Consider the following 12,715-nt stretch of genomic DNA (forward strand, 5'->3'; position numbering starts at 1 on the left):
AATTTTTATTTAACTTCGGGAAAAAGGAGAAGGGGAAGGGGCCAAAGAACTTAGGGGTCGTTTGGTTGCCGGTTAGAGTTATGCTGGGATAAGTAATGTAGGGATTAGTTATGCAGGTATTAGTTATGCAGAGATTATTTTTTTGAATGTTTGGTTTGTTGTATTAGAAATTGATATACATTATATAAATTTTAAAGTAAAATGCTTGTTTACAACTATACCCCTGACCTTCTTTTGCATTGTTTTTTCTCTCTTTCCATTTATGTAGGAAACAATTTAGTTAGGAACTTTGGGTGTTACTTTCACTTCTTCGTCATACTACTGAACTATGTGAAGTTTAGACATATTTGATTTTCACTTCTTAGTTTTGGTATTTCTATTTTCTAGTGGCTTCTCCAGTTTGCTTTTGCTAGTTTGTTCTTTAAAAATGAGAGAAGACAAGGTATATAGTTGGCAAGTGAAAGCAAGTAAAACCTGTTGACGGGTTGGCAGAGAAATAAGGAAGCCTTATGTGTAAAGTGATAGGGATAAATTTGTCATTTCAGTATTTTATCCATATATTAGTAATACATGTATTAGTTATTCCATCTTCTACCCCGCATAAAATAATACACAGATTGACTCATAACTTATACATGTATTATTTATGCATAATTGAAAAATGTCAACCAAACATGGTATTAGTTATGCAGAATTTTATACAAAATAACTATTGCCTACCAAACATGGCATAAGTTATGTTACCCCTTATACATGAATAACCTTTCTTCTAACCAGCTACCAAACGACCTCTTAGTGTACACCTAAAACTTCCGCCATACCATTAATAGACTGCAATGGTACTTAAAACATGGAGTATTTGGTATGGATGTGTGCGATTATTTGATTATCACGTTCATGTTACAATTACATCAATGCATACGGAAGTACGTTAAACCACACCAAGTTACTCCAAGTGAAATTAATTCCTAATAGGTCGATCCAATATGGGAATATTGCACATATCTAGAACAAAAGAGAAAATAAAGGGTTTGCTTTGTCATTTTCTTCTTTTTTTTATCCCTCTCTTTATACCAAATCTTTTCTATCCATAACCTTAGTATGCAGCCGCAGAAGGCACGGGAGCACTATTGGAATCATAACGGATAGACAAACAGGTAACAAAGTGAAAAAGGTTACCTTCACGAAAATGTCACCTTTTTTGCTTACGGAATACGAACTTTATACTATAAAGCTCACTCTGGGGAAAGGTAAATCCATCTGTGCCTTCTTTAAGTGAAAATTTGGAAATACAGAAAAATCCGGATAAAAAAATCACCAAATGTGTCGTAATAAAGGAACATATAATTAATATAGAAATAAATGCAACGAAAGCATAGCAATAATGAAACTCATTTTCCACTCAAAATTTACACAACATGGCACATAATCTTCTCAAGACGAACAGAAATAAGAGGTAATATTATAAACTCATATCCTACTACTTTTATTTTATTAGTTTGCTACTAAGTTTCATATGAAAGTTCAAGATATTCATATACCTTAATTGAACAGCTTCAAGAATTACACTGATGCTTGCGTAGTCTTGACAGGAAGAACGACCTTAGCAGCTTCTTGAGTTCTCATATCGGAGCTTACCACGGCTTGCGGCGGCATTACTTGGTACTGAGGTTGTTGTTGTGGTGGTGGAGCCATGACGCCACCTTGTGGAGGATAGTACATCTGTCTCCCTACTCCGCCGTCGTACGCCATCTGCGTGTACCCCCCTGCATCTGCTACTCCAACTCCCATTGTAGTTGCTGGTCTCACCATCCCATATCCTTCGGAATATCCAGCAACTTTAGGTCCTCCCTGAGATGGCAGAGTTGCTGGTACTGTCGGCACCGCTTGTGGTACACTAGGCATTACATTGTAAACGGGCTGATGATCCCTATAAGGCTCCTGCTGTGGCATCCTCTGAACGGCGTAGTAACCTTGACCCGGCGGTCCAGCCATTGGCCTCACAAATTGCGGGTGCTGGTGCTGGTGCTGGTGCGGGTGATATGCTCCAGCGGGTGCTTGAATCATGTAAACCGGCTGTTCCGTACCGAGACTGTTCGCCGGATGTACTCCTCCAGGGACTTGCTTTTCCTGCCAATATCCTACCTGTGCAGGTACTGTTCCTGGCACGGTTGCTGCAGGAGCTATTTTCTCCGGTACCTTTTGAACATAATAGTCATGACCTCCGGCGAAAGCCGCTGCCAGATTATCGTCGCTTTTCCGACGATACATATTTTGTTGCTCTTCCAGATGTAACCTCTGCAGATCCTGAATGTGTTTCTGGATCGGATCAGTCCCGATCATCCTATCATCCACAACATGAACCGGAATCTCCGGTTCCTTAACAACTTGCTCAACGTTCGGATCTCTCAACTTCACATGTGGCGGTACCATTCCTTTCTCCGAACCAAACAGAAAATCCGCGCTTCCAGCCGGCGATGCAACAGCTCCCGCCGCCGGAGACGCATGAATCGGGCCGGAATTCAACGCATCAACAAACCTCTCCTTCTCCGATTTCGAATCCTCAGAACCAAAACTCCGACTCTGAGGCACTCCACTTCCGACGCTCGACGGCGGATTCGCCGGAAATAGAAACAACCTCAACCTAGCTGGTTTAGGTGAAGCTCTATAAAGACGATCATACTCATGCATCATGTGTTCGAGATCATCATCATTAGTAACTGAAATCAAAGCATCAAGGTCCTCACCTGGAAGCTGATACTTAAACGACACAGTATCAGAATCACAAATAGCAGCAAGCTTAGAAATAATCAGAGGAAACTTAGTATTCCGATCAACGGAGAGTATTTTGGTTTCGCCGCCGATGTAAGCAAGCTGATTATCATGAGGCCTAGGGTGAATTTTACCGCCATAGCTGCACATGAATTTGACCTTGTAATTAGGGATTTGATTTGGATCTTCCCATGAGGCAGTGTTATCGAAATCGATTTCACGGGAACGGGGAGAGGAATCGCCGGATTCAGGGTAAGAGGTGTAGGAGTAGTTCTCCATCGGCGCAATTTAGCGGAGAGGGAGAATTTTTTGGGAGTTGGCAATAATAAGTGAGTGCAACTGTTTTGGGGGGGTCTTGATAAGTGAATCAGTCCATTTGATTTTGAGACTCTGAAAATGGAGGAGGCGTTGAAGAAGATTGGGGATTTTAACTTGCCTTAGGAGAGGGTTTTTTATTCTCACCCGTGACTTTATGGAAACTCTGTGCAACTTGGTGCGATTGAGTAGAAATTTACGCCAAGTAAATTATTAAACGTAAGCAACCATTTCATTAAATGTAAATTATCTAATTTTATTGTGTTTACCGGTTATTTTCTACTCATTCAATCTCAATAACACATTTTTATTAACGACTTAGTAAGTATCTCATAATGTTAATTCAAAATTAAAATAGAAAAGAATATTTGAAGTTATTTAGCTAGCGTGTGGACATAGATTTGGTTGATAGTTGATACTTTAAAAACATGAGTTTTTGAAGATAGTGAAAAATGGTTTTGAAAGTTGAAATTGCATTTGAACATTCATTTTATTAGAAAAGAATTTGAAGTTTTGTGAGTAAAAAATTTTAAAAATTTCAAAAACTTTTCTAGAGCTGTTTTTAAGATTTGAAGATATTGTTTTCAAAATCTGCCAAAAAATATAAACAAACAAAAATTTGGAAAAAAAACTCCCAAATTTTATGGCCAAACGGAAGCTTAGAAGTTAGAAGGGAGTAATTAAAAAATGAAATTAAATTTGACATTTGACACCATTTTATTTTTATACAGCATTATACTGTTAAGTTGAAGAATATAATTCATTATACTGTTAAGTTTTTAACTTCCATGTAATGTTTTTATCTAAAAAAAACTAATTTTTCAGCTAGTATTTACTCATTTATGTAATTTAGTTAATTTCACATCGTGAATATGAGTTGTCTATTATATCCTTTAATTTGTTTTAATGTTTCTAATTTCAATTTTCAACACATACTAGCGTATATTTTTTTTCCTGAGACTATATTGGAAATAGTATTGCTAGTCTGCCGTGTAGACCGTGGCACTCCACATTAAAGTTATGACATGATATATCATACCGTGTATCATCCAATACCAAGGGACAAATGATAATATTAACATATAGTGTAACACACTCAAATAACTATAGTACCTTTATATTGCAAAGAATTCAAACCAAAGACTAAAGTTGGACAAGAAAACTTTGATCTAATCATAAACTTAGAGGGTGTTTGGCTAAGCTTATAAGCTGGTCAAACTGACTTATAAGCATTTTTTTGGCTTATCTACGCGTTTGGTAAAATTAAAAGTGCTTATAAGTTAAGTGCTTATAAGCCAATAATAAGCCAAAAGTCATAAGTTGGTCTCCCCCAACTTATCAAATTTCAGCTTATAAGCAGTTTAAGTTTGACCAGAATATTTACTATTCTATCCCTAAAATACTTCTTTTTAAAATAAAACTCTTCGTATACCCAGTTCTTTAGCTGCATATTATTAATTTCAGCACTTTTATCCAAATTTGTAACTACTTATTTTTTAAATCAGTTTCAGCACTTAAAAATGCTTTTCAGCACCTAATGCTTATCAGCTACTCTAAATCAGCTAAGTCAAACAGGCTCTTAGTCCATCTAACTCTTTGTACCATAAGTGAAACAGTCGATAATAATTTTCCTTATCTGCATAAAAAACAACCTTGAAGTGGGCACGTTACATATTTATTTAGATTTACTTGGACCACAGCTTATATTTGATATTTGATATTTGATACGACCAATGTGATGGCTCCAATTCAAACTTTCTAACTTTTTGGCCCTAACTCAATATATGTACTAGCGTTCGTACATAATTTTGGTTGAAACACGAAAAAAAGAGTTTTTGAAGATGAGATGAAAAATAATTTTGAAAGTTGAAATTGAATTTGAACGTGCATTTTATTTGAAAAGAATTTGAAGTTTTGTGAGTAGAAAAACTCTAAAAACTACTCTAGAATTTTTTTTGGATTTAAAGATTTAGTTTTTACTATTTGCATTAAAATCTATAAACAAACAGATATTCAATTAAAAAAACTCCTAAAATTTATGGTCAAACAGGAGCGTGGTGTCTTTAAACGTATGTAATGCGAGGCAGTGCTCCTCCCAGATATATGTGTAGGTGTGCCTAGTTTAATGTCCATTTTCCGAATTAAAAGGTTTTGATCTTCATCTGAATTTGGTCCAATCATCAGAGACTATAAATAGCTTTAGGAAAAGTGGGACTATACATAAGTGACATTATGCTACTTGTTATCACAAGATTCGAAATTCAATTTGATATGTATGTTGGGAGTGCCAAAGGAAAGAAATTGCAACAATTTGGTTGTTTCTTTCTTTATGTCTTAATCACCCTATGGGAAAGAAATTGCATCTAAGTGTGACCTATCAATAATAAAGTGAATGAAAATTATGGGATATATGTGTTTCAAATCAAAGCAAAGACAAAAAAAATAGGTGATCTTTCTTTTATTCATCGAAGTGTTGGTCGAAATAGATAATAGATGAAATGGTTAAGGGCGTACACTAACTAGAATAAAACCTTTTTTAAATTAATCAATCCGCAATGACTCCAGGGGAGAATGATGATGGAGATGCATTCTGGCCTTCTCTTGTTCATCAACTCGAACCTCATTCTTCTGCCGTTGATGTTACGGAGTTGCCTCATTCTTCAGGCCAGGGAATCTGGGATGAAATGGTTAGGGTGTACACTAACTAGGATACAACCGTTGTAAAACAAAATTGAATACGGAAAAATTTGTCAATTGTGCTTTACCAACTAAGTTGAAAAAGTTGTATGTAGAGAAGAGGGAAAGCAAGTCACCAAAATCATGGACAAGTGACAACAGGGTAGTACGAGAGCCAATGGTATCAATTGAGATTTTGACTAATAAAAGCATTGTCTGCTACTGGGAATGTGTAAGCAAAGTAAAATTTTAAAAGCTAAACAGCCAAATAGGCAATGCCAAATGGAAGGAGAAGCTGGAAATAGATAAATTGCTGAAGTTGAATATAGCACCTGGCACATGGTTGTTTGATATCTTGTTCTACAGGAAAATGACCTCTGATATAAATGTGAATTGACATTACAAAATCATAGAATTAACTATCTACTTTTACTACTAGTATTATTTTCCACCTTTCCCTCATACTTTGCTCAATCACGAAGTCTCTGAATATTTTATATTTATGTGACTGCAACTTGAAATCCTATCATGCCATGCCATGATTGTTATCGGTATAAGTTTTATATTAGTACCGTTATTTATTAGAAGACATAATTATAATCTCAGTGTTCTTATAATCTCATTATTACAGTTATTTAATTATGCATTCCCTTCTCTCTTGTTCGTTATGTCAAAAAATAAATAGTACTCTATATTATAATTTCGATTTACCTCTGCTATTTGCAGATAATGCAACAATATTCAAAAAAAAAAAAAAAAAAAAACTCCTTCCCTTTTTTTTTTTTTTTTGAAAGGTTATAATTTTCTTGTAGGAGGGGCCGAACCCTCATCTTCTCAAGGATGAAAGTGTAGGTCATGACTTATTTTGAAATTTATGGCCGAAGACTTTTATGCTCATTTTGGTACGATGAAATGACCTGAAATGGAATGTCGATATTCAACATTTCATTTCCTTCTCATGTTCATATTTACAACATTTGCCTCCGAATCAAAATAGCGAAGCCGATGCCCTCGCAAACCTAGGGTGATCGGTCAAAGACAACGAACTCAATTCGGGTGCTGTCGTACATCTCATGAGGTTAGTGGTCGAAGAAGGCCACGCCGAGATAAACTCCATGAGCTTGACTTGGGATTGGAGAAACAAATACATAGAATATTTGAAGAACGGAAAACTTCCCTCAGATCCAAAGGAATCGAGGGCTCTGCGCACAAAGGCGGCCCAATTTAGCTTGTCCGAAGATGGAACCTTACTCAGGAGAGCGTTCGACGGTCTGTTAGCAATATGTCTGGGACCGGGAGATACCGAATATGTTTTGAGGGAAGTCTATGAAGGCACATGCGGGAACCACTCAGGCGCCGAATCATTGGTTCGAAAGGTAATGAGAGTCGGCTATTACTAGATCGATATGGAAAAAAGATGTAAAGGAGTTTGTGCAAAAATGTGATAAATGTCAAAGACATGCTCCGATGATTCATCAACCCGGAGAGCTGCTGCATTCGGTTTTATCGCCATGGTCGTTCATGAAGTGGGGGATGGACATCGTCGGCCCTCTTCCATCGGCACTAGATAAGGCTCAATTTGTTTTGTTTTTGACTGGCTATTTCTCTAAGTGGGTTGAAGCACAGGCATATCAGAAGAGTAGGGAGAAGGAAATCATCGACTTCATTTGGGACCACATCATATGTCAATTCGGAATACCATCCGAAATTGTATGTGACAACAGAAAATAGTTTATTGGCAGCAAAGTGACCAAATTTCTCGAAGACCACTAGTTCAAAAGGATCTTATCAACACCTTATCACCCTAGTGGAAATGGACAAGATGAATCGACCAACAAAACCATAATCCTAAACCTTAAGAAAAGGTTGACTGACGCCAAGGGGAGATGGAGAGAGATCCTGCCCGAAGTTCTTTGGGCGTACCGCACAACTTTGAAAACCAGTACTGGGGCCATTCCGTTCTTATTCGTTTATGGCACTGAAGCTTTAATACTGGTCGAAGTCGGGGAACTGAGCATCAGATTCCAATATGCAACGAAGGAATCGAATGACGAAGCCATGAATACAAGCCTGGAGCTATTGGATGAATGGCGTAAAACCGCCCTTATTCGTTTGGCTGCCTAAAAACAACGGGTCGAAAGGTATTACAATTGAAGGTCCAACCTTCGATATTTTAATGTCGAGGACTTGGTACTGAGGAAGGTCACGTTAAACACCCGAAATCCAAATGAAGGGAAATTGAGTCCAAACTGGGAAGGGCCGTACCAGATTCTCGAGATCACATGGAAAGGATCCTATAAGCTCGAAACGATGGACGGAGAAGAACTACCGAACAATTGGAACGTAACTCATCTCAAACAATATTACTGCTGAGGTACGACCCCATTTCAATTCTTTCTATTTTTTGACTAACACTTGCAGGTTATCGACAAGGAGCGGCACGAAGCCTTTAGGTCTGAAAGCATGCGTTGCACTCTTTTTCCCTTGAACCGTTTTTGTCTCAATCGGGCTTTTCCGGCAAGGTTTTTAGCGAGGCAACAGTGGATCGTGCTAACTTATAATTGAAGGCCGATCACGAATCAGTATCAAAGACTGTGTTTATAGTATCCGAGATTTCTCTACAATCAACCTCGAATACTAGGGGGGATTACCCTCGGATATTGAATTGTTCTAGCAAGGAAATTATTTCGAAATGAAAGGGTCTCAATAGGTAGGATATATTGTAAGGGCCAAACGGTCAAAACGAACCGCGCCCGCATAGATTGATCGAGCCCTGACATAAAACATGTACGCATGTGTGACTATTTTTGACAAGAATAAAGAGAAGTACTTTCCTTGCAACTATCTAATGTCTTGGAAAAATTTCCACTTTACGACCCTATACTTTCGATCTCTTAAGAAAACGGGCTCAAGGGCCGATTATAACCAGAGTTCGGATAATCACTCCCACACTCGGGTACTGCCATCCAAAAAATAAAACTCAAATAGATCGAATTATTGAGCTTCGGAGACAAAGACCTAATAGGCCACTCCCCGGTTTCTAAAGGCAATGGCCACCCCACTCGGGGGTCGTTATCTAGGGCAAGCATGGATAAAATAAAATGGGAAAACGAGACCAATGGGCAGATCCCGAACTAAAAGGCTACGGCCAATTAACACGACTTGGAGACATCCGAAACCCGTAACAAAAATAGGCCTTCAAAAAAGAAAAAATTTTCTTTCACAACCGGTTCTAAAAGGCTACCCTCGGCAGAATCTTAAACTTGAGATATTTTCGGGAGAAAACTTCGGTAACGTCGAACCCCGATAACGCCTTGACTCAGAAAGGCAATAAAGGCAAGGTCTTGTTCGAACCCTCGAACACAACCTTATTATTTCATGTTAAGGCATTCCAACCTTTATGAATACGAACGATAAAGCAAAGGAAAAGGTTTTAGAGCCTAAAAGGGTAGAAAGCGTTATATATATACATAATTGATCTTTTTACAAAGACCAGATCGGCCAAATACAAAATTCACAACGGCCAAAATGGCTTAAAAAAGACATAAAAGAAAGCAAATTACAAAGGCCTAAGGGCTACTTTTACTTCGAGTTCGAGAGATCATTCTCACTCGACTAGAATGCCTAAGGGCTACCTTATTTCGAGTTCAGGCAAAACCTCACTCGACTATTAAAGCCTAAGGGCGACTTTTATTTTCGAGTTTGAGAAACCACTCTCACTTGGCTATCAAGCTTAAGGGTTACCTTAATTCAAGTTCAAATAAATGATCTCACTTGGCATCCATTTATCGAGCCTAAAAACCTCCTCACTTCGAGTTCGAACGTTCGATCGAGGACTACCGATCAGAAATGGTCGAGGACAGTACTTACCGCGGTCCTTACTATCTCAAAGTTTCGAATGCAACACCATTATTTCATGCTAAGACACTTTGACCTTTGTATAAATTAACGAAATGCAACAGATTCGGAAACCATGGAAGGAAAAAAATTATACAAAAGCCTTTTTACAAGGGCCATGTGGCCCGATCAAGAATTCTTTAAAAAGGCCGAACGGCCTCAACATAAAAGCAAAATTACAAATCCTAAGCAGCATGGTCCTTATCAGAGGAAGCATCTTCGCTCTCGGAGTCTTCTCCACCAGATTCGCTCAAACTCTCAGAGTCTTCCTCAAGAAAAGCCAGTTTTCGAGCCCTTGTTTCTTCTGCTCTGGCAATCTCGATTTTAGCGGATATATCGGACCCCTGAGCATGGGTTCTCTCGAGGGCCTCCCTTCGAGCTTTCCACTTCGCATGATCCGCCATGCTCCTGGCATATGCCCGGGTAGCTTCGACATCGACCTTGTATTGGGTCGCATTAGCTTGGGCATTGATGTTGGCCACAGCCGCCTCAGATTTAGCCACCTCGAGCTATTTGGCCAAGTTGGCTAAATTGGACTGAAGCTCCTCAATTTTCTTTGCTTTTACCGTGGCCTTCTCTCTTGCGACTCGAAGCTGGACCTCGGCTGATTCCAGTTGTGGTTGGGCAGCTTCCCTTTTTTAGGCTAAGATGTCCATATTTTTCTTGAACTTCTCAGCCTCAGCTCGAATCGACTCTACTTGTTTCTACAGCCCCCAATTTGTTTGAGCCTCTGCTGGACCTGCAGAATAGTATAATTAGTTGTTACCTCCAGTTCGTCTTCACTATTTTGAAGCACTCAGAATACCTGCTCGGCCATCTCGGCATGCTCATCCCGAGCCTTCACCAAATCTGCCTGGAGCTTCTCACTGAGAAGCTTATAAGTGTCACTTCTCTCGGTGAGGTTCCGTACCTCAGACTCGCGCTCCTCTCGGATCCGAAAGAAAGCCTCATGATGCAACAGCGAAGCCTACAAAGCAAAGAATAAGGTGTTAGAATTTAATACAATTCCGAGTTTAAAAAGATAATGGAATGGCCCTTGAGGACACCCGATTCAGAGCATGTTGGGCCTCGTTGAACATGCAAGCAGCTCCCACCGCATTCATCACAGCTTGGTCTTCCTCACTCACCAAGCATCTCAGGCAGCTAGCAATCCCCACCGAGGAAGAGAAGATCTGGGCATCCTCCGGAACTGTGAGCACTATGTTGCGCCTACGATCGGGGTTAACACTTAGGGTCGAAAACCTCCACTAGTTTCAGGCTAGACCCAATAGCGCCCGGTGACGGTTCTTTCTTTGGAATTGGTAAGTCGCCAAACCCGGTGACATCTCCCAATGCAGCAAACTCCATCCCACCCAAGAAGCCGAGGATATCAACCGCCTCCTGAAGACCTTCGAAAGAGTGACCCTCAAATGTATTGGCCTCTCGAATAGTGTCGTACGAATATTTAGGAGATCCGGAGATATCAATCACTCCGAGATCGTCCCTTGGGACATCTTCAGGCGCTCGGGAAGCCTCACCCTCGGTCTCTTTCTCGACCATCTCGGCGTGGAATGGAGCAGCCTCAACTTTTTCCGGTTCGGGAACCTCGGCCGGTGCTCCCTCGTTAATCTCCTCTGATACCGAGGACTTTTGTATCAAAGCACCAACCCGTACACGGGCTATCAGGTCGGATCCTTCTTCCTCTTCGGACTCGTCGCTTAGTTGACGGATTGAGTCTGGATTCATAGCATCAGCGTCCCCTTAGGCTTACGGGGCCTCCTCGCCGGTCTTTTCTTTTCCGGGCTCGGAGAGGTCGGAGCCCCTTTTCTTTACTTCTCTTTGGCCTGCTTCGTGGCAAGTGGAGGGGGAAGTGCCTCTTCTTCAGCAGATGGGGGCCTCATTGCTACATCCTACCCTAGGCCTACAAAGGAAGAAAGACGAGTAAGCTCGATACGAGACCCGACTGATAACCGTTCTAAGAAAGAAAATTACCGTGGTTACGGGCCTCCCATTGACCCTTTGATAACCCCGTCCAAGCATGCTCGGAGTATAAGTTCTGCGACACTGAGCCCTCGACCCATTGCCTTAGATCGGGGATTACTTCCGGCACATGGGCCACAACTGCAACGTAAAAAACATAGATGAGGAAAGAAGATGAGAAGTAAAACGAAAAAGTTAGACATTCAAGGCGAACTAATACTTACGATTCATTTTCCATTTCTCAGGAAACGGCATGTCTTCAGCAAGGATTAAGTCCGAAGTCCTTACTCGGACAAATCGGCCCATCCAACCCCGGTCTCGAGTCTCGTCTATGCTCGAGAATGGGGGCTTGGTGGCTCAGCGGTAAAGCTTGATCAATCCTCCCCGATAAAGCCGGGGACTGTAGAGACGCGTAAGGTGATCGAGGGTAAAAGGATACCCCTCTATCTTGTTTACAAAAAATTGGAGGAGGATCACTATCCTCCAGAAAGACGGATGGATCTGGCCAAGGGTCACATCGTACCTCTTGCAGAAGGCAACGATGATGGGGTCTAAATGAACAATCGTGAAAGGGTAAGATTAAACACTTAGGAACCCTTCCACATGGGTGGTGATCGATTCCTTAGGCAACGTCACCACCACGTGTTTGTCGACCTAGTTGTAGTCCTTTTTAACTTGGTCGAGGAGATCGTTGGTAATTGTGCATATGTACCTCAAGACCGGTTCGTATCGACCCGGTACCGAGGCTATATTCTCTACCTTAAAATTAGCAGCAGTGGGGCACTTTGTCGGAACGAAGTCCTCCAGGGGAGGTTCCACCGCAGCTCCATCACTGGCGGGCCTTGATGAAGAAGCGACTTCCTTTTGCGGAACAATTTTTGAGGTGTTAGCCATTTAATTTTTATGGATGAAGAAGAATGGGAACTGGAAAGGAGCACTTGGTATTTTGTGATGAAACAGGGGAAGAAACACCAAGATCTGAAAGAGCAAAGCTCTGAGGAAAGCGAAGGATTAGAGTGAAGAAGATATAAAAATAAAGTTTGGGCAAAAAAGAAAGATACATTTATAGGTTTAGGATGACGGTTCAAATTCGGTA

General features: G+C 40.4%; 1 protein-coding gene across 1 annotated transcript; it reads right to left on the reverse strand.

The window, feature by feature from the left end:
* Positions 1-1,331: 1,331 nt before the first annotated feature.
* LOC109211368 lies at positions 1,332-3,274 on the reverse strand. The gene has a single exon (XM_019374899.1). The coding sequence runs from the start codon at positions 3,049-3,051 to the stop codon at positions 1,564-1,566; it is 1,488 nt and encodes a 495-aa protein (XP_019230444.1). The 5' UTR covers positions 3,052-3,274; the 3' UTR covers positions 1,332-1,563.
* Positions 3,275-12,715: the final 9,441 nt, after the last annotated feature.

This window comes from Nicotiana attenuata, unplaced genomic scaffold, assembly GCF_001879085.1.
Source record: "Nicotiana attenuata strain UT unplaced genomic scaffold, NIATTr2, whole genome shotgun sequence".
In the NCBI taxonomy this organism is placed as follows: Eukaryota; Viridiplantae; Streptophyta; class Magnoliopsida; order Solanales; family Solanaceae; genus Nicotiana; species Nicotiana attenuata.

Coding starts and splice junctions, on each gene's coding strand:
- LOC109211368 (XM_019374899.1), bottom strand. CDS start 3,051: ATGGAGAACTACTCCTACACCTCTTACCCTGAATCCGGCGATTCCTCT.